At 50.8% G+C, this 26,871-nt stretch overlaps 1 protein-coding gene across 1 annotated transcript in view; it reads right to left on the bottom strand.

Annotated features, from left to right (window-relative positions):
* The window catches only part of PAPPA2 (pappalysin 2), an 89,472-nt gene that overhangs the window by 16,079 nt on the left and 46,522 nt on the right, over positions 1-26,871 (bottom strand). The window contains exons 13-19 of the mRNA XM_054072477.1: positions 26,449-26,668; positions 15,542-15,713; positions 13,106-13,283; positions 10,745-10,958; positions 3,849-4,017; positions 2,997-3,129; positions 1,758-1,867 (exon numbers count right to left, since the gene is read on the bottom strand). Coding sequence (XP_053928452.1) covers positions 1,758-1,867; positions 2,997-3,129; positions 3,849-4,017; positions 10,745-10,958; positions 13,106-13,283; positions 15,542-15,713; positions 26,449-26,668 — 1,196 coding nt within the window. The remainder of the gene's footprint in view (positions 1-1,757; positions 1,868-2,996; positions 3,130-3,848; positions 4,018-10,744; positions 10,959-13,105; positions 13,284-15,541; positions 15,714-26,448; positions 26,669-26,871) is intronic.

Raw genomic sequence — 26,871 nt, forward strand, 5'->3', positions numbered from 1 at the left:
GGGCGAGTATGGTTTCTCCTAGCCTCCCATCTGAGACGTGGGGCAGCAGGCGGCCTGGCTACATCAGCCCTGGGTGGCACAGCACCTCTGCCCACGCAGACCTGCCACAGGCCCATCTCCTGCTTATTCAGTCGAGATTATGATGGAGCAGGGGCAGGATGAGGTCCTGGACATCCTCGGTGCAGGGAAGGCAGACCCCGAGGGAGCTGCTGTCAGAGCAGGCAGAGGCCAGGGGTGCTGGCTGAGCTAGCGGACCCCTGCTCAGCCTGGAGGATGTTTGCATCTTAACCCTACTGGGGTGTTTCCTGTCTGGCTGTGGTGCAACTCAAGTGGCATTTTAACATACTCCGATTAGCATACTCGTATTCCAGGCTGGGGAATAAGAGCGGAGGGACAAACCTGCTTGGCTGTGGGATGCAATGAGCCAGAGCTGAAAGCAAAACAGGACTGGGCCCTCCTCAGGTGGGCGCTGCGGCTCATCCCATCCTTTCCATCACCCTGGAAGCATGGCAGCTCCCAGGAATGGCAAGCTGTTGGGTGCTTGGAAGAGCAAAGCAGGGAGCAGAGGCAGGAGTCGAGGCAGAGAGGAAAACAAGATGGTCCAGGAAGAATGCTCCTGGCAAAGAGGAGTGCCACATCTTAAAATAACGGCTCCTCTCCCTCCTCCTCCTGCAAAATGCCTCCCTTGCACGAGAGCCCACAGTGGCAGCAAAAGGGAAGCCGAACGCCACCAGCTCAACAGGCCAAGCCATGTGATCCCTCAAAGGCAAGGACTCCTTCCAAGGCTCGTGCTTAACCGTCCCACACACCCCGGGTGTCCTCAGCCCCCGGCAGCGATCCGTCACGGGTCTGATTCAAGGCGACACGCAGTAGTATCCACAGGCATGATGCTGGGCCTCCTGCGGCTTCCCAGGAGGAGGGGAAAGCGCTTGGATGGGAGCACTGGCTCCTGGGAAGATTGTTTGCTTTTCTTTGTTCCACCTCCTTCCTTATGCATTTCATTTTTATTTTAAGAAATATTACCCAGGCAGAGTTACTTTTTGGGAAAGTCGTGCCGTGAGGATCCAAACTATTTGAGCTATTTGAGCTGGTTTGCCTACAAAATGAGTAAGAGATGGGGAAGGAAAGGCTCTCCCGTTCCAGCAGCAGAGGCAACCGGCTGGCCAGCGGGTCCTGGCAGCCAGAGGCACCTTTCAGCTGACAGTGCCCTGCCTCCTCCCTGGCGGCGAGATGCCTGCCTGGGATTGCACCTCTGCTGCCAGGTAATCGGGGACCAAGTTTCACACCGTGCCAGGGACGGCTTTTGCTCTCTCAGCACTCTGGCTGACAGTAACAGCAGCTTAGCAGGTTTAGGCATGCAGCACGTCCTGAAAAATCAGTGGGATCCCTGCATTTAACTTCATTCACTGTGGTATCCTGCAAGTCCTTGAAAGCTGGCTTGGAAGCTGATAATTTATGCTGAACTTTGGTACGGGAGAACAAGAGGCTAGGCAGTAGTGTCTGCAGGGAAGGAAAGAGGAAGAAGTGGTGGGAAACAGGAGGACCTGAGTGCTGGAACTTGGTTATGGGGAGCAGCAGGTAGAGCACGCAGCCTGCGCAGCTCCTTGGAGAGGGCCAGCCAGCCCCAAACTCACTTATGCTGCTTGTCTTTCCAAGTCTTACCCTTGTTCACCCAAGGCAAAGACATTTTGGTTAAAAAATACCAGACAGGGAGGAGGAGCTCCCCCTCTATGCTGTCAGTGAACCTCCCTGCTCACCTGGACTCTGGTGGGCTGCAGGCGGTGATCCATAGTCTCAGCAGTTACGTTTTCGGGCAGTATGACGGGGTCGCTGGGAGGTATGACACAGGAAGGTACGCACACAGCTCCTGCGGGAGGAGAGATAGACTGGAGGAATTCATCAGGAATCAGACAGCGATGTTTTACAGGAGGGCACCAGACCCAAACCTGTGGGCTCCTCACTGAGAGTAGAGGCGGACATAGAGGAGAACCTTTTCCTACCAACCTGAGATGAGAATTCCTCCCCAGATCCTGAATTATGCAGGAGTTATGGCCAATTCCCTTCGCCCAGGGGAACAATGAACACACTTTAAGAGGCAGATTCAAGCCCCAATGGCAGGACACTGGATCCAGCGTGGAAATAAGTCTGGCCTGAATGCTATGGGATGTTTGTTGTTAGAAAACATTTTTCATAGTTTTTCTACCATGCTGAATTCCTACTGCCTTCCCATGATCCAGGAAGAAAAAAAGCTGCAAAAACCAGCTTGGAAAACACAATGGATCCCAGTCCTAACTCCAGTCTCACATTGGTTCTGCCCAGAGCTCAATTACAGCAGGCTCTGCCCCTGCCCTCACCTCAGCCTGTTTTGATCAGACCCATGTGTTTTGATTGTGACTGGTGGCCTTGTGTCAGGGTGATACGGGCTTTGCTCAAGTGTCCTATCCAGCAAGACGCCAGACGGGATGCAGTGACTGGGACTGAGCGTTGCAGATTTTCCTGAAAGCATTAAGCAACCAAGTCTTGGAGAAAGAAACAGAAGATGTGATCCCTCATGTGGTGAAAGTGCCCCGCTACATGCGATTGTCATGGCAGCTTTTATCTATGACCTGCCACGTGAACCCCGCAGTCGTCAGCAGCAGGAACAAGCAGAGACCTCGGAGTGGGGCAGGGGTGTGGAGGGCTACAGATTAGGAAAACAACTGCAAAAGACTAGGTTTGCCCTAGAAATGAGTCCGTACTCCTGCTGAAAAGGGAGGTGCTTATGCTGGAGCCACCTTTAGCTTTGAGTCTTGCTTATGGGCACAACCACGGCATGGACAAGGCTAAAGCCAGACCCGGCTCTGTGTTCAGAAAGAGGATGGAAGAGAAACAAGGAGTTTTTCCATAGATTTAGTGGGGATTGGTACAAGAAGAAGAGTCACCATAACCTTCAGGTCTCTGTGATTGCTAAGCCAACCTAAGGTTTGGGTTTCTGTTTAGCTTTTGTCTGCCCTCACCTATGCCGTGCCCCTGCTCACACTTGTACTCCACGAAGTTCAGCTCCGGCGGTGGTGGGCAGGTGCCCCGTAAGCTCTCGCACAGTTTGAACTCCTCTGTCCATAAGCCCTCCTTGGTGCAAGCGATGGGAACCTGCAAAGCAGAGGGAGAGCAGCCAGCGTTACTACCAGTAGTGGCAGAGCTCACCTCGCCTGGCTACTGCCCAGCTCCAGTGGGAGCAAAATGCAAGGACTCTCCTACTGCCAGTGAAGTCCAGAGAGAAGTTCTCCAGGGCAGCTGGGTTGCAGCCATCTGACCCAGCTCACGCGCGCTTTGCACTACTGACCAGAAAGCAAATTGTTTTCCATTTGCTCCCAGGTCCCATCAGAGGGGATTGACCACACTTCACTTAATAAGACCCTTTCAGCAGGTTGGACGTGAAACCTGGGTGGAAGAGCCTGGCAGGCAACAGCCTCCATCCCCAGACAAGCTCTCTGCTTAGCAAGCCTGTCGCAGCAAGGCTGCCCATCATCCCAGGTGAATCCATTTGCAGCAGCTCCTCAAACCCACTGAAAATCCTCTACTTGTGCCCTCCCGCCCTTTTCACTCAAGACAAGTAGGCTCATTTAGGACCACTGCCTTTTGGAAGGGTCACCAGGGAGCAGGATAGCATCCCTGGGCAGGTATCCAGTAAGAAAAGCTCGGGGCTTGCAGAGCAGCTGCTCTGTGGTGGTACAAGGGCATTTGGCCCTGAGGATGGCCAAGCAGCCGCGGGGCCCCTCTGCAGAGCAGGGCACAGGAAGCCCTGCTGGTTTCAGGTGCTCTTAAGCACAACACTCGGCCGACCTCTGCCTCTCCCCAGAGCCACTCACCTGCTGTCCCCGCGGCTCGCAATTGAGGACGCACTGGCTGTCCAGCTGGAAGCCCTGGGTGCAGTTGTACATGCCCTCAAAGACAGGAGGGGGTGGCTCACACACCACGGGGATGCAGTGCCCCTCTTCCCATTGCCCGCTTTCCAAGCACTGGACCTTCAGGAACTTCCTGGAGAAACACAGACACGAGATTGGGCTGCAGCACCCCAAACAAAACACATACCAAGCATCCCACAGAGGGAGGAGCAGCCTAGAGACACACAAGGAGAGGGTTAGGAAAACCAGATCCCCGATTTCCACAGGGAAGAGGGGAATCTCTAAAAGCTGGAAATATTTTAAAATATGAAATGTTTCAAAAAGCTCTCAAGTTTCCCATCTCGGAGTTCCCAGTGGGAACGCGATAAGGATGGCCACCGGCTCCTGCCTCAGGTCTGGCCGTGGGCAGCAGATGGGGTCCCCTCACCACTCCAGGCTGTGTGACCCTCCGGGAGAGAACCACCAAGCCAGTTTCTTGGGTCTTTCCTGTGCCAGCCCACCCCTCACCATCAGCAGATCCTCCTGGAGCGACAGCCCACACTCCACCAAGGTTATTCCTTCCTCTCGCTGTGGGGATTGTGCTGATTTAGGAGCTCTGGCCACTTCTTCCTTGCCCTCCCCACTCAGTTGCTCCCTGCCTCTCGTGGTGCCCCTAACCCATTCCTCTCTGCCCCACAGCCCCTGCAGGTCCTGGGTTGCTTTGTCCCACTGCCAGTAGCTCCGTACTTTGCTGGACGGAGTGAGCCTCCACCAGTAAATCCTGCTGGCCTGCACCCAGCTACTCCTGAGGCTCCTCTTTGTACTCCAGCCAGATCTGTCAATCCTGCTCTCGCCGAGGAGCTGTCGTACAGCGGCAGACCAATACCATCCCGTGCTGCTAAAACAGCCCAGGCACAAACTACTTGCCAAAAATCAATGAAAAAGAAAGGAAGAAAAAGTCCAGGAGCAGAGCCCACCCGGTTTTCAGTCTCCTGTGCCTGGCAGCGACAGAGACACCACATCTCTTACACAGTGGCATTGGGCTGGCTGGGGGCCGCTCTGCCAGATGAGGACATATCACTGCCACCCCAGACTTCACCATACGGGTTTTGACAGTGCGGGTTGCTCCACCCTTAATGAGATTTGCCCCCCACCCGCCATCCTTCTTCCCTAGCCAGCCGCTCGCCCCGGCTCCCTCCCAGCGCCGGTGCCAGCAGGCAGGGCTCCAGGCACCCCGCTGTGGAGTTGGTATCGTGCCACAGGTACGTACAGCGGGGTTTGTCTGGGTTAGAGAAACCCCTGCGGGAGGCACTGAATTGCCCCTTGTTCTGAGCAGCAGCAGACATTGTGTGGGGCCCTCTGGCTGCTCCCCAACACGCAGCGCAGGGTCGCGCAGCTTGGAGCAGTGAGGGGACCCTACCTGCACCCCACCGCCAGATCTGCGGTGGGAGCTGGTGGCCATCGCCGTTACATTCCTGCTGGGAACTCCTGGATGGGAAATTTGAGAGCTTTTTGAAACACTTTCATTTTTAAGTGTTTCCAGCTCTTGGAGATTCCCCTTTTCCCTCCAGGAATCAGGGATTTGTTTTTCCTAAAGACCCTTTAAGGCAGACAGTGGGTTCCTGCTGTGGTGAATTCAGGATCCAGCAGGTAATGCGGAGGCAGGCTAAGGAGAGGATGGGATGTGGCAGGTCCCTCAGCACAGAATTCTGCATAAATTCTGCATAAGACCATGCCACGAGCGCAGGAGGACATAGTGTCAGCTGCCAAGGAGCGAGAGGTACTGCAAAGCCACCCTGAGAACAGCAGCCCTGAACTGATGGAGGGGAACTGCGACCGTGTATTATTTTGGAAGGCTGGAGAGGAAGAACAACTCTATATCCCATCATGGGTATCTAGGGTTTCAGCCCACTCCTAATTTAACTTTCTTTGTTGTTTAAACTTCCTGTGGGGAGGGTGGCCACTGCCTTTCAAAGAGGTCCCTCATCAGACCTTGCCCCTTCCATGTCTGTTTGAACCCTCTGCTTTGCTCACCTTTAAAAGTGAGTGAAGGCGCACACTGAGAGGTACTGATCTGTGTCCAGGTCCTCCCTAAAGCATCAGTTTTCCCTTCTTGAACTTTCTGGCACACAGGGTGTGATCCAGCTGTATGACTTGCAAGGGGTAAATCACCAGGGGTTGAGATGATGGCACTACAGTAGTAGAAGCAAATGGAGGATGCAAAGCCTCACAACAACAGCGATGCCTTGGGCACTGAGCTAACTCTTTTACAAACCAGGAACATCCCAGCCACACACTGCTACTCACTCCCCCACGGGCAGGGTGTAGGGAAACTCTCCACAGCCATTTCTCATGGGGAGCCCCTCACCATAACTCTTCCCTGTGTAGAGTTGTCCTCATGGAGAGTTGGCCATGGAGAGTTATCCTGTGGAGAGCTGCTCCTTTCTGCCAACGGGGTATAACCCATGCAGCCACTGCACCTCCTGGTGCCCCTCCAAATGGTGGCAGAGGCCCTTCACCAAGGAGCCACAGGAAAACTTGGGGACATGGGCCAAGTGTGCCGAGGACATGCAGCAGGAGCTGCAGTTTGCACAGGTGCACGCTGTGGTTCAGAGCCCCATCGTCTTCACTTCATCAGCTCCTCTTGGTGCGGCTCTAGAGTGACTACAGTGAGGGCTGGCACCATGCACGGCCTCTCCCACCTCTCCCTGGACCTGCACCCCCAGGACCTGAGGGGAGAAGCTACATTTGTCTGGAGGCTCACTCCACCACCAGCATCCAGGCTGGGAACTTCAAACAGAGCTAGCCTGGGCTGACCCCAGGGTAGAAGGTGGCGTGTGGATCACTGAGGCAGGTATGAAGTGAGCAGTTTATATTAAGGCATGAAGAGGGCAGGGAGAGTCTTTAAAAACATATGTACACACATGTATAAAAAATACAACCTCATAGCAGCTTGGAACTTCCACACCCCCGCCTCCCCCAGCTATTTCTGATCTGGGTTAGCAGCATTTCTTGAGGATTAACAAGGAAGCCAGGAAAATCAGAGTCAGAGCTTCCCCCCCAAACTGGGCAAGCAGATGCCTAATGGATAGAGGAGGCAATTGAGATGCCTGAGGCCAGCGAGGGCTGCATCTGCCGTGAAGGCAGAGCGCTATCCCAGCTCCAGGAGCTGAGCACACAGGGGCCTGACGGGGAGCCAGCCACGTACTGGGGTGGCCAACTTGGTGGAACCGGGTCTGCTGTACAGGAACGGTGGTGATAAATGAGCCTAAAGCCTCATCTCCTATGGCAGACTGACAACTTCAAAAAGAATAGGGGGGAAGTAGGGAGATTTGCCTGTAAACTAAAAGCAAGCAATATCAGCTTGGTAGGACCCCCGAGTCCTACTGTGCTGCAGGCACAAAGTCTCTTCTCTCCAAATTATCATCCCACACAGAATCATAGAATGGTTTGGGTTGGAAAGGACCTTAAAGATCAACCAGTTCCAACCGCGCATAGGGCAAGTGAAACAACTGTTCTGCAGGGTCTGACCTTTTTGTCCCCAAACTGAGAGCATCCCCCCAGCATTAGAGTGCTCCTTTAAAGGATGTCCTAGATATTCCAGTTGGAGTCCTGCTTCAGAAGTCACTTTGAGGTGGAAGCAACAGCAGGGACCTCTGTGAGTGTGATGCCCATTTTCCTCGAAGTATCTGACCTCTGACTTTCAGGCCAGCTTTTTTCAATGCTGCAGTTCTGGATGATGCCAAACATTGCTCCTGCACAGTTTATCGCTCCGTGCAGTCCTCAAGGTAGGTGGGCTGGTGCTGCCATTGTACAGATACTGCCCAAAACCAGAGACCTCCCATCACAAAGCACCAATGCGTGTGTTAAGTTTCCCTTGTTACTGTTATTTTGGTGTTAGATGTGAAACAGCTTGGCAGCTGGAAGCCAGGGTGTTATGTGGGCTCTCTAGGCTGAAACCAGATTTCCTTTCGGAAGAGTCAAAGCATATTTACCCTTCATGTCAGCACTGTCAGTCAGACCATCCTGCCAGCAGAAAAGCAGCAAATCTCTGGCAGGATCTTGATTACACAATCAACATTTCCTTGAGGATCCCTTGTTGACAAGCAGTGATTTCTGAAGGGCCTTTCCTCACTCATGTTAATAAATAAAAGATTCTTCTCTAAGTCAACAGATTTCTTCATCCCCTTTCTCTTCTACTGATGCTACGGGAAATGAATTTCAACTAAGAGTGCCAGAGCCTTCCAAGTAACCTTACTGCCCCCGCAGTAAAATTCAGCTAAGGAAACAGAAGTGAGCATCTGTGTCCAAGAGCATCTCATCTTGAGCAGAGACAGCTGGACCCCAGCCGTGGCTCAGGCTTGCCTAAGGTGGGCACTACAGCCCCGCCGCGAGGAGCGAAGCCCCAGGGGCTGCGGCCGCAGTCCAGCTGTAGCAACCACAGTGTTTTATGAAGTGCATGAGAGAGGAATGCACTGCAGAAGGTTGACCAAAAAAACAGCTAGTGAGGAAGTGATGAGCTCTGTCTGGGTTGCAGCTTACTCACGTTACAGCTTGACTGTCCCTGTCCACGGGGGATCCTGAAGGAAGGTGCTTACAAGCAGCCCATGAAGGAAATGACCAAGCTTCTTTTAACAGTGCTGTGAGAAGATGAGATGTCTTTCACACAGTAGCAGAATGGGCTGATTGCTTGGGAACCTACAGACGCCCAAAGATGCCTCTACACCTTCCCTGGAGAGCAGTCCAAGCCCCACAGCTGCTGGGGAGGCCAGCAGGGGGTTATGCTGCTTCCACCGTTCCCTGCTTAAACGGCAGGATTGACAGAGCTAGAAGAATAACTCAAAGGGAGCCTGACCCTGTTTCCAAGATTAGACTGGTTAGCTGGCATAGAAGTGTTCAGTGTCAGCTGTGGATCATGCCTGACGTGCATCTCCAATATTTAGTGTGTGTAAAGAGTCTTGCTTTCTTACGCCCATCAACATCTGTTTTACACTAAATCCTTTAGCATGGCTAGTGCTTACCGGGTTAATGGACAACAGGGAGACAAGAGATCAAGAACTCAGTTTGCTGAACCCAGAAAGGTTTCAGAAGACCTCAGAACCTGATGTCCGAGTCATCAGCTGAGACCTTGCTCCCTCACCAGCACCGCAGCATCCTGTGCCCCACCAGTGCTGGCTCCTTGCAGAGCTCTCCACCACCTTCTCCAACAACTCATCTTCTCCAAAACTGGTCTGAAGAAAGGAATCAAGCTCTCACTCTGGCAGCTCCCATCCCCTGCCTGCCATGGCTGAAACACCAGCAGGAGTTCAGCAATCCAGGAATTGACTGGACCACACACTACACGTGCCAAAGGGTTCGTACTTGTGCTGAGTACACATGCAAAGCTCCAGAGGAGATGGCACACCAGGGTTCACGCTCCCAAGGCGAGCCTTTTGCTTTGAATCAGGCCACTCACATAGCAGTCATTCTGCATAATAAGGAAACAATGACGTTTCTGCTTATGCTTTTTGCTTACCGTAAGAGGATCTCAGAGTACTATAACACAGTACTCTGCCATCGACAATGTTAGACAAATTAGTAGCGATGATAATATCAAATATGAAGATGCTACATCAATGAACGTGGCTATGAAAACGTAAACCACTTTACATGATACTCCTTGTCTCACAGGCTGTTCAGACCCATGGGGACATGAGAGGAGCCTCAGGAACTCCCAGAGGGCCGCCTTCTTACCAGCAGTCGCTGCAGCATGACTGAGATGGCCTAACTTCACACGCTGCATTGATCTGATTGCGCGTCCAGTGCCTGAAATGCCACAGGCACGCAAGCTGCTCCACAGATTGCAAGGCAGTTTATGTGATCGTAGCCATAATCATAATTTGCTTAGCTCGCTTGGCCCAAGAAATGCTCCGAACGCTGCAAAAAGCTGTTTACAGAAACCACTTCCTTCGTTACGAGGCAAGAAATTTGGCAACTGCTTCCCGGCACACAACAACCCTACCCCAGAGCAAAGTAGCAATGAAGTCTGCATCCAATTAAAACTGAAAGGGGGCATTAAACAATTAGTGCATAATTACCTGATTTGGGCTAGCATCGAGACGCTGGGGAGGACCCAGACAGTGCCAGGGAATCTTTAGTGACCATACCCAATGGGGACTTCAGCTGGAGGCGTTGCAGACAAAGTGCCGCTGTACCCCCAGCATCACGATACTGGTTGAGCACAGGGCCAGTCAATCTCCAGGAATTTTCCCCCGAAACATCAGGAAAAATCGCCTCCTATTGAAATGCTTGAGATTAAATTTAGCCAAGACTTGCAGGGGGTAAAATGCTAACCCTGACAAAAGCCAGTCATTCATTCTTACAACCGCCAGTGCCTTGATCTATGTTTTATCACTTTTATGAAAGACTCCAGGAGTCTTCCAGCCTCTTGTTACATCTAATTACCTCAGAGTCCACCAACACTTCTGTACATGGTTTTTCTGCAACTAACAAGTAAGGTACGTTGAGGTGTGCAGGAAAATTTGCATGCTTTAGGTTCAAGCACTTAACGCGCACATGCGTGCAATGGCAGCTTGTGCCTTGTTCCCACCTGCTGCCACCTAAACCAGGGGAATGTCTCTCCTGTCTCAAGAAATCTGTGTGAATAGAGGAAGCTGCTCTGCCTTGTACCTATCAAATTGGCTCTCTGAGACTGCCAGTGTATGATTTAGTATGATTTAGTGCCAGGGATACGTTTAGTAGTGGACAGGTATGGTTGGACTTGATGAACTCAAAGGTCTTTTCCAACCTAGGGATTCTATGATTCTGTGGTTACCTTTCCTTCCTCACACTGAGAAAAGAGGAAGAAGGGAATAGCAATAAGAGATCCAACACAGACTTACTTCTTAGGCTTGCCCGCTATGTTCTCAGCCACGTGGTATCCAGGTTTGCACTTGTAGCGACAGACTGAGCCCACATCGTGGTTGCCCTGCAGGCATCGCGGGACCAGGAGCTTGGCATTGGCCACTGCAGGGGGTGCGTCGCACTCCAGCTTGCAGTAGGCTTCAGGGAGTGACCAGAGACCATCCTCCAGGCAGGTCAGCCACTGGTTTGTTCCTGCCCTCAAAAAGAGAAGCAGTGAATTGGACTCACAGTTGACCCAGCGATGAAGTCCTGCTGAGGGGAGCTCAGAACAACTAGCAAAAGTCCTCTTGTTAGAGCAGATACTGATGTCAGAGGAGATAACAAACATGAAGACCATGGACTCCATTGTATGGTTGGTCAGGCTAGGGCAAAAACCAGATTCCTTGAAGGCAGGCAAAAGCAGGTAAGGGACAATTTCCAGGGAACAGAGAAAGGATCTTGATTGTGCAAGTCTCCCTAAAACCCTCTTTAAATTCCGCACTGTGGTGATGCCTCAGGAGAGCCTTCAGTGCGCTGGGGGCCTCTGTGTATGATACCCACCTGTCTCATTTAGCTCAGTCCACCCCTGCTTTCCCCCAGGTGCTTTTTGCAGATCGTCCTTACCTTCCCTTCGCAGTTATGACACCCCGTGCTACACTGCAAATTGGAAAGTACCGGCAGGACAGATGTAGGAGCCTTGACTGCTGTGACTGGAAATTCAAACCACCCACTACTAACAGTTTGGGTTGAGTACTACAGCCCAGCTCTCTGCGGTCTCTCCCAAGAAAAAGGGGGTTTGGTGGATCCAGTTAATGGGTGGCCAAAACTACACAGCGCTGTGTGCCTGCAGCAAGTGTCCAAGACTGCATCACCCACATGGTGGGGATGATGGATGGTTCACTGGGAATGGGACTCTTCCTGCTGAGGGGTTTGGATCAGCAGGTTCCTGCTGTGGCCAGACTGCTCCACGCTCCTTGGAGCATCGCTTTCTTTTATGGGATTGCTGCTCTGCCTACAACTGCTCTTGGAGCAGGGACAAGATCATTCCTCCACGCAGTGCCTGCATTCCCAGCAGGCCAGCACTGCCGAGGGCCACCCCCCGCCTCTGAGTGCCATGCAGCCATGTCATCCTTTCCTTGCCTATTCTTAGCATTTATTAGCCTTGCAAGCTTCAGGGAGGGCAAGCATCAGGCAGATCCCCGTGCTGGCAGCTCAGCCAAAGCGGCTGGACCTCTGCGAGCTTATCTGTGTGGTTCGGCAGCCTTGGCTGAGCACCACCAGCCATCGTGTTGGCCACTGGAGGCCACGCAGGGCGCTCCGTCAAGGGGATGCCTTCCCACCAAGGAAGACCATGGCAAACCTCCCATTGACTTCAGCAGGAACAAGCGATGGCTGTGAGTGGAAGATCAGATTAAAGCCCTGCCCTCAGCTGACCCAGCCAAGGCAACAGGCAGCGGATGGTGCAGGATGCTACCCTTTGACCAGGACCTGCCAGCATCCCTCCTGTCATGAAACGAGACCCTAATTTCCTGCAGGTTTTGCTCCTTAGATTTAACTTAAAAAAAAAAATAAAATAAAAAAAAAATCATATGTTTCAGCTATAAATGCCTCTATAAAATAGGGCACCCATTAAAATGATTTGTTGTATGTGATTGCTCAGAGCAAAGGCGCTGGTGGAAACTCACATAAAGTCCCAATGCTTGAAGCTGTCAAGGCAATTACCCCTGAAATCCCATCCAGCTCAGCCTTGTATAGACAAGAACAGTAGCTTTCTTTCTCCGACTTGGCTTAAAAACATTCCTGCGGCTATTGACGGAGTCGGCAGAATGAAAGCCAGGCCATGGCATGTCTGGGGGACTGCTGTGCGTCTGGGTGGTGAACATCTCCCAGGCTGCTCTGCAGCTGTGGGCAGAAGTCTCCTCAGCTTTATACAGCCTCAGGCCTCCTGAACCACAGGCTCTCCCACAGCCACCGAGCTGCTTCTGGCTCTCTCAAGTCCTCCGTCTGTCCACACTGGCTGCCTGCACACTCCTTTCTTCCCTCATCCACAGAATGCTGGAGGCTGTCACACCTTGCCAGCTAACAGGAGAAGACACTCCTACACCCTGAGGTGGATGGACAAGGGCTGCCAGCCAGGGAATGGAAATCGCAGGGAGCACCCTCAAACTATGGTGTCCCCATTCAAGGAAGATGGATGCCCACCATTTCCATTTGAGGCCCACCACTGGGTCTCAAGAGCCCACCTGGCTGGTAGAAGTCAGGAAACTGGGAAATTCAGAGTTGCAATGCTCTGTTTGAACAGCTTGGGACAAGCATGGAAAGTTGGCATCGAAAAGGGATTTAAATCCTCCAGACCGTACCTTGAAGCTTGGCAGGGTGGATGCAGGAGAAGGAGCATCTCTTCAGGTAAGTGGTCCCCTTGGGGCAGGAGAACTCAGCATTGTACACATGGGACTGGTCAGGGACGCTGCAGTCAACAGCGTCACAAGTCACAGATCTGTCCCAGCGTCCTGAGCTGCATGTCAGCACCGCCTCCTGCTGCAGAGAAAGCAAAGCTCCATCAGCCCCCTCGTGAGCAGACTTTAAGCTACTGGTTTGCCAACACAGCAGAAAGGGCTGACCCAGGTTTTGGGACAAGAACAGCTTTCCCCCACTTTTCCTCCCCCAATGTGCCCTTTCTCCCCACTCTGGACACAGAGTCACAACGCCCCTGCGTATTCACGGGGTGACATTTGGGGTGTCAAAGTCAATGGCCCTCAGGGTAAGACACAAGCCACCTGCACAAGAGACCTTCTGATGCTCAGTCTGTACCTGCTTGCCTTCAGAAAAGGCGTGCGCGCTGCCCGGGCGGTGCCAGAGCATCTTAAAGGAAAAAGGAAAACCCCTTCAAGATACGCTATGACTTCTTCAGCTACAAGTTATTCCCAGATTTGTGCACTGCCTCTTTCTCCACTCTAAGATCAGGTCCTCAGGTGCTGACAGGCAGCTCTTCTGTTGATGTTTTTTCCCTAAATGCACCAACCCTCTCGTGCCCCAGCCCGCAGCCCCCACTGCCATCAGAGGTCCATGTTGTCTCATTTACAAACCCCAATTACACAGCCCCGAGACTGCATGAGAATCTGATTCCCACTGACCCCACCTCTAAACATGATGAACACGTGCCATGGACTTCACCAAAGCAGAGCAATGGATGATAGTGGGCCATGAGCAAGCTGGTCTAATAAAAGTTGTCCCTGCCCGTGGCAGGGGGATTGGACAAGGTGATCTCTGAAGGTCCCTTCTAACCTAACAGTCCCATGATTTCTACTCCAAGGCCGCTAGCCCCAGCCCAGCAGTCCTCGGACAGGGGCTGCAAACCAAAGAGGCATCTGACAGCTTCCTGATGTCCCTAAACTGGCTGAGTACAACCATGCTGGTCATACAGTCAGTTTTCCCAGTCAACACATTTTGATTGAACCTGGACGTAGTGGCTCTGAAGGACACCGCTAAATTTGAGCCTGGTACTCTCAGGTGCATGTCAGGAACACAGCAGAGCTGAATTGGGTGGAGATGATGCTCAGGGCAGAGCTGTGTGCGCTTTCCCAAACCAAGAGCTCCGCCTGTGCTGAAGGCAGGGCACCTGCAAGCTGCCATCTGCTGTGACAGCTGCAAGTTTGCCATCTCGCTGCCAAATACCAATGTCACCGAAGGCAGGGTTATTTTGTGCAGTTTCATTTCAGAGGAAAATGGCAACGTTTTATTTTCTCTGAGGATGCCTTGGCCCACAGAGCTATATGGCCGCGTAATTAGTAACCTCCCCGGTGATAAGGGGCTGAGCCGTGCATCCCCAGCTGCTCCACTGCGCTTTCCAGCACCCACCTCACCTTTGGCAAACACCGATAGCTGCAGCGTGGGGAACCCACCGCTGGGCACCACCAGCACTCACAACTCTCCAAGGAGGGGAAAGGTCCACCCTACTGACGTGGCCTCACCTCCATCTGTCTAAATCCTGTGCGAGTTCAAGCTCTCATTTGGGCTGACACAGGGACCAGCTCAGCCCCAGAGACTCGCGTTCCCCCTCTAGGAACAGCCTAAGGATAGGACACTCTGTCCACGACCCTGCCAAGGTGACTGTCCAAACCTGAGGCAGCTCAGCTCCTGGGAAGACATCAGTCCCAGGTCTCCTCAGTCAACAGCTAAGAGCCATGCTGGCTTTTAGCTTTTGTGAGACATCCCCCAGCCCTCTGGAAAGTGGGGTGAACTCTTTCATGGTGACCTCTGTGCAGCCCTGCTGGCATGGACAGCGTTATCACAAAGCAATTCAAAGGAAGAAAAGCTCTCGGCAGTGTCAGCTGCCTCTAAATATAGTCACTCTGCAATGACTTCATTTTTTCCTGAGCCACTAACTTCAGCTTTAAGAGAGAAAACATCCCAGAGATGTTCAACTCTCCCAGAGAACAGAAACATCTACCTCTCCCTTTAGGGCAGAACATCACCCCAGCTTGGGACATCCCCTGCTGTTGGCTTTCTGTCCGGCAGAGCCGTGGTGTACAGGCAGCACCAGACTGGGGCAGCTAGAAGGACTGCAGTGACAGTAGGAGAGGGGTCCCCAGAGCAGGGCCATCAGCCACTGGCACGAAGGTCCAGCACCAGAGCCTCCATTGGGCTGAGGTTTGTTGGAAGAGCAGTGAGAATGTCAGGGCAGGAGGAACAGTGTGTTCTGGTGTCACCTTAACCAGCTCAAGGTGGTTAAACCTTTCTTCACTAGCACTTGGTCCAACAGGCTGTGAGGTCACCCTCCCCTGAGGTCTACTCACCTGCTTGGAGCCCAGGCTTTTCCCATTACTGGAGCGGAGGACAAAGCCCTTTTCGCAGCCAACAGTACACACCATGTGTCTTGGGTCGTCAGAGGTGCAGTTGAGGGGGGCAGCATGAGCAAGGAGTGGCCGTATACAGCTCACAGATTCCACACAGGCACCGTGGACACAGCTACGGAGGAGAAGAGGAAATGGATCAGCAAGCGTGTCCCAAGGCTTCTGCAGCACAGAGGAGCTCTCTGTGGGTGGCACCCACGTGGAATGCTCAGCAGGTCACAGTTGCCTACAGAGATGCACAATTATCCCTCAGGTCCAACTTCTTCCAAGCTTGAAGTCTACTGAAGATGACCCCAGGGTACTTGTTGCTGGCTCTGCCTTGGCTGGACCTCAGCCCAACCCAAACGCACACATTTCCACAGACCATCGTGTCCTTACAATCTGGTGAAAGGAGGCATGGCCCAATAACAGTCCTTCCAAAATCCGTGCTGCCTGGTGAGGCTACTAGAGCTTCTCTGCCCCAGGGCACACGGGCTGCATTGCACAGGGCTTTTACGCTGCCTGGCACAACAAGAGCTTGGTGGTGCTTGGTGTAGGTAAACCAAGAGAGCAAGAGGAGGGCAGGCAGATGGCACACCCAGCATGGCCACAAGTCCCATAGCCCATGTGCAAAAGTTAACTTCAGATGGTCCTACCAAGCAACACCTCTGAATGCATGAGAGTAAAGCTATGAAGATGAAGAGGCCCCTTTTAAAGCCTCTGCTCATAGAAGGGTGAGAGGTATGTCAAAGACAGAGAGTCCACAGAGGATTCTCCAACTGCAAAGAAAGAATTAGCTGGAGAAGAAATCTCTGCAGATACTAGGGAACTGTCCATAAGATGTTCTTCAAACTGCATGCAGTCTGCCCCAGATCTGGCAGCAGAGTTGCCTGAGCTTCATGCCCACGTGGACTGTGGTGGAAGCAGGGAAACAGAACACGCTGCAGTGGTCTCCCCCACCCCACTCTGGTCACTTTCCCACTTCGCTTTCATGGTCTTAAGCAGCTCTGCTCTTCCCACACAGCATTTCAAGACTATTCACATTCACATCAGGCTCTTTGGGACCAAGTTCATCTCAACGCACACCTGTCCAGCTTTAGAGACTCAGCCACGGCCACCAAGGTGAGACGCAGCTAAAAGGAGGAATTACTCTCTCCTGTGCAGCGCCACCTCAAGTTACAAGAGGTCTTGGCAGAGCCTGCATTGTGTCACCCACCCCGTGAAATAAACAACCCCCTCCTCACAGTGGCAGCTTCCCACTAAGGACCAGCCATTTGGTACTGATTAATTAAGCATCACAAACAACCCCACAGCAAAGAGGACAGCTGGCCAGGGAGCTATGGTCTCCATCAGTGAAACGCAGCCAGTAGATTAATTGCCCGGGGTGGAACAGGACCAAGACAAAGGGTTGACACAACAGTTCCCACAAGAACATGCGCTGGTTAAGTGGTGGTCAGGCTTTATATTTTACCAAGTGATACCAGTGCAAAAACCCAACAACAGCTCCTGAAGCAGGGGTGCTGGAGCTTCAGGTGATACCTGGGAGAGAAGGGAAGGAGAGGAACCCCAATGCCTCCCCTCTGCTCCCTGCTTTGCACGGGGCTGCCAACAGGTTTTGCGCACTGCATTTCACTCAGGGGAGGTAGAAGCAGCCTTTGCCTCTTGCGTGTGCTCAACCACTCCAGCCAAGGCTGCACAGCTAGAAACCCCCCAAATTACATACAAAAAAAATCAGCGCCGACGTAGACGTTAAGGGAATGCAACGTGCGTTCTCTGGACAAGTCCGCTGAGCCAAAGACACAGTGGAAACCTGCAGGCCTCAGCCCTGAAAGAGCCGGTGGGCACTGGAGGGGACCACAAAGGAGAACAAGAAGAAAGGGGCTGTTTTTTCAATGCAGACCTGTTTATGAAGTGAGAAATGGTTTCAGGGCAGCTGCTGCAAATTCTTTCACTAGCTTATATTTCCATTTGCTTCCTTTTTAAAGAATTTGTTTTACGAGCGCAGCGTTTGTCAGGTCATTAGCTTCTGAGGGCATCTGGTACCAATTGTAGCCCTCTCCTCTCCCCTCCCCTCCTGCAGTCACCTTCTCCGGCGGTTGCTTTGCTCCTTGCCTGTGCCCCTGGTGCACGCACACACACACACACGCTTCTGTCCCTGACTCCACCTGCCCATGATGAAGACACTGTCCTAAACCTCCTCACATGCATGTTTCTGCACACACATGTAGGGAAGGTGATGGGCTGCTTCTTCCAACCTTGCTTTTGTCTCCCATCCACTTCCTCACCAGCTGTGGATATGCAAGGAGCTGCAGCCGGTGCGCAACATCCCTCGTACCATGGTGCTTGGTGCTACATCAACACACCACAGCAATGAAGCCCTGAGTGGCTCTGGGCACGTGGGGACTATCGAGCAAAGTCACAGCCCACATGCTAAGAAGAAGGGCTGGGAGATGAGTGATGGCTTCACTGAGCAGCTGTAGGCTACAGGGCAGTTGGGAGGCCACAGCAAGACCCCAAGATACCTAACTTCCATCTGCTCACCAAGTTGTATTGACTTACTGAGTGCACACTCATTGCAGCACTAGTTTGGAAAGGGCGGTGGCACCTCTGGACACATCCAGCTGGGCCAGGTGCTTGGCCAGAGCAGCTCTGCTGGTGCTGCTGGGGCAACAGCACATCATCTGGGGTATCCTTGGCAGTCAGTACAACACTGTTATTAAATAACAAGTAATGGAGCCCTGATCCTTTTCAGTACTTTTGGACATGCTTTGATTTTCCAGCAGTTCAGAAATATAACTGGCAATGCTGGTATAAAGTAGATAAAGAGATCAGCGAGTTTCTCACTGTATTATTATATATGCAAAATGTTATATAGCTTAGTTATACATACAGGATTGATAATTATAGGTCATGATGTCAAAATCTTTCTTTTTAATACACCACACGTACAGACTCCTGCACCCACTCTATATGTGCACACAGATAGCGCTTAGAAGTAATTAGCTTTCTCTTTGTGCCGCAAGATGAGTAACTTATCACTCCTCTCCCCGTGACTACCAACACCCCTGTCCACAAATAGCCTCGAGGGTTTATTTTGGAAATGATCTGAGACCTGGCGACTCAAGTTCTGAGAAGCAGTTCCTGTCCTACGCGTAGCTTAGAAGGTTGGTGCTGCTACTCCAGACCTGAAGAGGGGCTTGTCTCACTGAAAGTCATTTGATATATTTCTCAAATATATCATTAATCTTAAAAGAATATTTATCATCTCTACCTAAAAGCTTTGCCTTGATTGCATTCTTTATCATTAGCAGTAGCAGCAGCAGCACCACTGCAATGATCTGGACCAGGACACCCTTGAGCCTGATGCTCCACAACTGCAGGACAACAACAACAAAAAGCAGCTACGTGGCCTGGCCCTGTTGTGACCCTCATGTCTTACCATGGTTAGGGTAATATGATGGAATAAATCACTGCCCTGAGCCGCTGGAACACCCTAACGAAGGCTGGACAAGGAAACGATGTAGTTAGCCCAGTTCTGATCTCAGCATGAAGGAGCTCTTTCTGCTTTTGATGATAAATGAAATTCCTGTATCCCAGCTGCAAACTCCTGACATTTGGCCATTTCTGATTTGTGCCGTATAAGATGTGGGACGAGCCAATTATTATTTTTTTTCTGCACAAAACATCAAAAAAAAAATTTCCATTTTTATCCCAGAATCTTTTGAACTCAAACTAATGATTTGTCAACAATATTTTCACAAATACCACGGTTTTTCTCCTAACTTATTCCACATCAACACCAGCTTGCACGATTTTCTGGGCTCACCAACTCCCATAATTCATACATCAAAGAAAGTTTCAGATCTGGAAATTTGTGAAATTCTGCCTAGTGATGGCTCTGGAATGATAAGAGCTTTGTTCTGAAACAGGACCAATTCTATAAACCAGAGCAAAACTTTGCCTTTGGGATCTTTCCTTCCATAACAAAAGCCGGAGGCAGCTACCAGCAGCAAAGCATGTGACAGCGGTGACAATGCTGGTAGGGACACATCGTTTTGTTGTGAAAAAACCCAAATTCTGAAAAGCTGAAATTTCCCATTTTACAGCAATTATTTCACGAAACCCAGAAAACACTGATGGATTTACCCAAGTCAAGCTAAGCCAACCCAAATACAGAGCAGCTGCCTGAAGTACAATAAATTATCCACAAACTGCTGTAGTATCTACCCAAGATTTCAGCCCAAAGATTGCTGCTAAAAGAGCCCTTATCATCAAGCTCCAACTCTAACAGAGGAAAACAGTATAAGAACTTTATCTCATGGTGCAAATTTTTGGGGAAAAGGGGTTGTAAAGGGTGTTGATGGAGAAGTAAAGGCTTCTGCCAAGTCTCCTGAAGTAAAGAGTAGTCACTGCATGTACTCTGGTGGAGTCTGGATTGTAGCACTGAACATCAGTGAGATAAAAGATGTTTACCCCAACGTGGTCTAGTGAAAGAAAATAGCTAAGAAATGAGAAAAGGTGTTTTGGAAATACTTGGGAATTTCTCCCTTCAGGCATGTTTCTTGTGGAGGGGAAAAGGTCTCACTTTTCCAGTCAATCTGATGGCAACCATCCGTGTGGGAGCAAGCTGCATGTACAGACCCAACGGTGGTGATGCTTCTTGATTACAATCTTCATTGAGGTTGCCACCTTGAGAAAAGATATTCGCTTCTGTACTGACTCCCAAAGAAAAAATAACATCCCTGTGAGTCATCCACTGTCATCTACCTCAGATAGAGAAAAGGCACCAGGAAGATGTCAAATGACCTGTTGGCCCCTCCGTAGCCACAGTGGCAAAGGCAAAAGAAGAAGCAAGAGTAGATCAATATTAATATACTTCCAGACACTTCCTTTCCATGGCTTTTTGTTACTTGCTACCCCAAATCAGATTTACAGAAGCGGAGAAGGGGAGGCTAAAGGAGATGTCAGCTTTGGTCTAGTCAGCTTCACAGCCTGAAGCGGGATGGACCATACCTTCATCACTCTCGAGAAGAGCTGGCATCACTCCTTCCTAAAGGCAGATGGGCCACCTCTCCCTCATGAGAGCAGCATGCAGGTAGGATTTCTCTGCCAGTAGTCCTCAAGGGTGCATATTCAGCTATGCCAAAGTCCACCTTCACCCACATCTGGTCCCCATGACAACATGCTGCACCTTATTTCTGCCACCTCCTCTCTTGTCTGGAGGAGTTCACTTCTGATCCACATTCCCCACCAAGGACACAGAAATAGTGGAGAGATTTCTGAAGGCAACAGAAGCCACAGCTAGATTGTAAGACTTTCGCTATGAGATTTAAGAAGGAGAAAGTATTTATCATGACAGAGAGAAGATAGCGAGAGGATCTGATCGCTCCGTACAGGCACACAGGAAGGAAGCCTGCTGGCAGGAGGCATTTAGACCTTTCTGACAAAGATGGAGCGAAAGCAACAACTTTCATCCTGAAATCAGAGGCAACTTGTCAGTAGAGAGGGTTTCTGAATATAAGAATAGCTCAGCAGGGGAGATGGTGGACTCATCACCTCCTGCAGCCTGTAACATGAGATAAGAGAGCCTTCTGAAGGACACATTTAATCCAGTTTGTGATAAATGCCAGTGCCTGTGTATGACATTAGGGAAGGCAGGGCAGAATGGGGGCAGGTTGGATGCCGTGGGACACTGAGGGCTCTGCAGGCAAACCCCAGGGTCTCCCAGCGCTTGTTCCTTTCTCACTGGACACAAGAAGGACAGAGGGCTGTGTGTGATTCAGATTCACATAAAGTCCACACTGAAAAGATAATAAGGCATCGAGATCAAGCGTCAGGGTTTCACCAGGAGCTGTGCCAGGGTCAGAATGGAAACCTGCCTTGCACCCCACGCAACTCCTGTGCGCTGTAATTCACCCTCCTTCGAGTTATCACGGGCTGGACACGCTTGGAACAAGTTTATGGGACTGGACGGCCCTTTCCATAAAGTGACACCAAGCAACCTATTTCTAGGCTGTTTCGCCGCTGTGTTTGACTCAGGATTGAATTAGTGAAAAACTTGTGTTGTGAGGTAGCTTTCTTTTCCAGGTGAGACTGGCTAATCTTCATGAAAGGCAGAAGATCCCTTAAGCATCCTAAAAACCCCATACACAAAGCATTAAACTCAAGAAGAGTTTAATGACTGACTAGGCTGCAGAGAGCAAAAAAGAAGGGGGCAGCCTACGAAACTCATCCCTGCACCTCCAAGGATCTCCCTTGGCACCTTCCAGCTGGACAGTGAAGTTACCAATTGAAGCAAATGATCAAGTCCTTGGCCACCACTACCCACCAGCCAGTCAGGGATCCACAAGATAAGCACCAGAGGTCAACGGGCTTTGATCCCTGACAAGAGGCACCTTGAGAGGTCTCAAGGGCAGAGGCAAAGGCTGAGGTGAGACCGTGCCTCAGGAAAGGTGGTGATCAGGATCCGAGGCTTGGTTTTTGAGAGGTGTCTTCCTCCAGGCCAAGGAGAGAGGATCGGCACAGTGCAGTACAGACACAACAAGCTCTGATGGGCCTCATGCTGCACCCAGGAGGCTCCATTTGCTTGGGAAAGGCAGGGTACAGATGTCCAGGCAGTATGTGCTGTCCTCATGGCAGTCAACTCTCAACGCCAGCTACCACTGCGCATGCAGGCATGCCTGAGCAGACACTGGTTGTGAGGAGAGAGCAGGAATGGAGGTACATCTTCACCTGAGCACATCTCATCCCATGTGGGTTCCAACACAAGAAGGGTCCATCCACTTTCTCCCTGGTCCCTGTCCATAGGTCACCCTAGGCCAGAGGGAAGGAAATGAAACACCAGTCTCTCCGCCCAGGGTCCCCATAAATTTCCACACCAGCCAAGACGCAGTTCATGAACTGATCCTGCAATCTGGCACCTGGAAAAAAAAATAAACCAAATAAAGCCTGCTTGGGAAGCGGCCCCGTTCTCTTGGCTGAATTAAGTTTAGCAATTGAAAAATACGTAAACAACCCCTTCCTCCATCTGATTTTCTCTCCCTGACACCTACTTTCCGTATAAAAGGAATCCAACCCAGACTCCTCTTGATGCATTACACCCACTTTTGGGGTGCAGAGGAGGGCATTCACACAGGAAATAAAACACAGTGCAGACTGGATTTTGTAGCACCTTTCCTGTTAACTTGCCAAGGCATTTCCCAGCATATGCTAACATCAAATAAAACACACTAAAAATAAAACCAAGCTAAAAATAAACATAATGGAGGAAACGAACAGTGTTCCCCCGGTTCAGTATATAGCCTGTACCAAGGAAAACAGGAGCAACTGGGGTTCAGTTTTAAATACAAAGGAAAGGATGAAAGCTGGAGAAAGATTGATTTTCCTAGGCAGAAACTTGCTAAAAGTCTGATTTCTGCTTGACCTCACAAGGCTGTGATTGGGTACAGCAAACAAACAGTCCCGATCTGCTGGCAGAGAGCGTAGAATCACCGAATCATTAAGACTGGAAAAGACCTCCAAGATTATCCACACCAGCCCAGTACCACTGTGCCCACTAAACCACATCCCAGGTGCCACATCTACAGGCCTTTTGAATGCCTCCAGGGATGGTGACTCCACCGCTGCCCCGAGCAGCCTGGTCCAGTGCTTCAGCACTCTTTTGGTGAAGAAATTTTTCCTCGTACCCAATCTAAACCTCCCCTGGTGCAACTTGAGGCCGTTTCCTCTCGTCGTATCACTTGTTTCTCGGGAGAAGAAACCAGCACCCACCTCACTACAACCTCCTTTCAGGTAGTTGCAGAGAGCAAAAATAGAGAGGGGAACCTGGTACTCGTGACAAGGTGTGAGGGAGAGCCACCACACTGGCGTTGGTCTGCAGGTACTTCTCCAGCCTTCAGTGCCTCAAGCGGATCCGAAAGCAGAAGGTAACATTTTTCAAACCAAGGACGTACTTTTCTAGTACCAAATGCCTGCTGCATCCTGACCTGGAGATGGCTGCGTTTCATCAGCAAAACCACGATCCCTTTGTTTTCCCCAGCCTGCAAAGCACTTTGAGATCCATCAAGATGAAAGATGCTACAGAAATACCAAGCTGTCATGTATTTATTATTCTGGCAACGTGCATTTCTAGACTGAAGTCAGGAAACCTCATTTCTTTGTTGCTTTTGTTACTGTCCCTTTCTAGGGTTATTTTAGGAAAGCACTCGCATGCACGTACTGTGTATGTGAGGCTGGGTGCGTGCGAACGTTTAGTTCAGTTCTTTACAGCTATAACACAGATCTTCTGTGATCGTTTACAGTTGAATGTCTCTAAACCTTTTAAGATTTTATATTCCTGGATTTTTATAGGGGATTTTTCCCCCTAGACGCCACCTGCCTTATATGAAATGGATTGTTAGCGCTTAAAATAAAAATATTGCTGGTTTAGAGATTAAATAGATTTTTAAAATATGTTAAGGGCAGGATACTCGGATGTTTTCCGACCTAACAGAGGCAGATCCTTTACTATTAGTGAGGCTACTGGAGACTGCAAGCATAACCTCCTTCTAAATATTCAAGCCTTTTGTCCAGAAATGCAATACTATAAATAACATTTCCCACTCCAAAACCTCTGGGGATCTGATTTACTCCGAGTGTTTGCTAAGGGCACGCCTGTAACCTGCAATTCAGCATAGGGCATCTAAGCCAAGGCCACAGGGAGCCTACGGGATGGCAGGGAGGGGAGAAAGAAAAGCTGCAAGGGTCCTGCCACGCTACCCCGGAACTCTGTGTGCGTCGGCGATGCGGAAACTGGCTTGTGCTTCAGCTGTAATGAGACTTTTAGGACAGAAACATCTACTTTCCTCTCTATTTGTCCTTATTTGAGCTTCTCCCCATCCATAGGCAACACTCAGCCATGTCAACTCAGTCTACTTGTCCTTGCAGTCACTTCTGAGCAGGAGGCGGAAGCTCTCAAGCAGTGAGAGGGAAAAAGTATTTTAAAGGATGAGAAAATGTAATTGAAAAACCACATCAGTTGGCTCGGGTCTTAAAAGCATGTGTGTACATAACTGTAACAGCTACCAGGAGGAAACGGTCTGCATTTCAGGTGGACACTGATCCTTTAATGTAAAGCTGAGAATAATATTTATATGCTGACTCACTAAGATTTATGTTTCTGTATAAATCACACACGCACTTAAAAAAAAAAAAAGAAAGTAAAAAGCAACTGCAGGATATTCATGGATTCCAGAATTCTACATAAATCAAGCGTACCATGATCCCACAAGCTTTTAGACAAACACACACACACACTCATTCATTATCCAGGAGGTTCATCCATCCAAGGCCATCAACAGAAGAAAAATGACGGAGCAGTGACGCTATGACCCCAGACAAAGCCCTTCACTCTTAATGCTCCCACAGCTCCAGCAACGTTTGGACTCAATATCTGTGTTATTAGCAGCCTGCAGAGAAGGACTTGGGGGGGGTGCTGATTGATGAGAAGCTCGACATGAGCCAGCAGTGTGCGCTTGCAGCCCCAAAGGCCAACCGTGTCCTGGGCTGCATCAAAAGTAGCGCGGCCAGCAGGGAGGGAGGGGATTCTGCCTCTCTGTTCCTCTCTTGGGAGACCTCACCTGGAGTCTTGTGTCCAGTTCTGGGATCCTTAACATAAGAAGGAGATGAAGCTGTTGGAACGGGTCCAGAGGAGGCTACAAGGATGATCGGAGGGCTGGAGCACCTTCTGTTCGAGGACAGGCTGAGAGAGTTGGGGTTGTTCAGCCTGGAGAAGAGAAGGCTGCGAGACCTTATAGCGACCTTCCACAGTGCCTGAAGGGGCTCCTGGAAAGCTGGGGAGGGACTTTGTAAAAACGCTTGTAGTGATAGGACGAGGGGGAAGGGCTTTAAATTGGAGAGGGAAAGATTTAGACTAGATATTAGGAGGAAATTCTTGGCAACAAGGTTGATGAGGCCCTGGCCCAGGTTGCCCAGGGTAGCCGTGGCTGCCCCATCCCTGGAGGTGTTCAAGGCCAGGTTGGATGGGCCTTGAGCAGCCTGATCCAGTGGGAGGTGTCCCTGCCCATGGCAGAGGGGGTGGAATTAGATGATCTTTAAGGTCCTTTCCAACTCAAACCATTCTATGATTAGTAGTGATGCAGTTTGAATAACTGGTTGAACCAGAGCCCTGGATCAGCACGCTTGTAACTTCAGGAAGCTTGGGAGCTGAAAGCAAAGCCAGACTTGGCAGGTCTGGCTGTCATCGGCCTCACTGCCCTGCTAGGGCAGAGCTGAGCACCATCCTTTCATTGCTCCTTGTTTTCATGCCTCCCCTCAGTACACTTTCTCTGCCCTGTTTTTCAGGCTATTTCGGATGACAGCCCTTCTCCATCCCTTTGCCAGCATGACCCGCTCAGAGAACAGCGCCTGTTCTGCAAACACAACCTCTCATCTGCAGCTTTATGAAGACCGGTAGATACCTGCAAGCGCCGGACATCAATAAATTAAAGCACCGTTGCTACTATGATTATCATCACTGCATTACAACAGGGGCAGCGTGAGACTTGGTGAGGAGCCTGGGATAGACAGAGTCAGCAAAGAGAGGAGGAGAGTTCATCCCCACCTTCCATAGCGTGGGGAAGGCTGGCATGAACGGAGATGCAGTTTTGTGCAGAGGCACGGGCCACGCACAAAATCTGTTTTCCTGCCTTCCTCCCCACAGTGAGATAAACAAACCAACACTCATTACACTGCGTTTTCATCAACACCTCAAAAGCCACCTGAGAATAGCCACGAAACACAGAGTAGCTAAAAACTCCAGAACTGAAGCACGAAGCCCCAGAGGAGAGAGGTTCTCTGGGTGCACATTAGAAATTGCCTTGAGGAGACGGTACCTGTAGCGCTGATGGCCAGGGCCCTCCTCGCGTTGAAGCAGGCAGGAGCTGGGGCCAGAGGAGCCAGGCTGAGCTGAGGTCCGCACAGCCACGGCTGCGATGCCCACATGTGGGGAGGAGAAGTTGAGCAGCACCGAAGCAGCCCAGTGGGATGGGTCCTCCTTGCTGTGGGTCACATTGATGACAAGTGGATTTTGCTGGCATGACAGCTCGTACCTCCCTGCAGGACAGGTTAAAGAAAGAAGCTGCTAGCTCAGATTCAGAGATGTTTTCTCTGTTTTTTATTTACCTTTTCTGCTGCTCCACACATTGCAACAGACCATCTTAGGAAGGAGAAGATGCTGCAAGGAGAGGAAGGGGACGCCGGCACCCAGCTAGGTAAGAAAACACGGCAACGGTGGGGGCTTTTGGTGTCCCTGCTGG

The sequence above is a fragment of the Cuculus canorus genome, chromosome 8 (assembly GCF_017976375.1).
Source record: "Cuculus canorus isolate bCucCan1 chromosome 8, bCucCan1.pri, whole genome shotgun sequence".
In the NCBI taxonomy this organism is placed as follows: domain Eukaryota; kingdom Metazoa; phylum Chordata; class Aves; order Cuculiformes; family Cuculidae; genus Cuculus; species Cuculus canorus.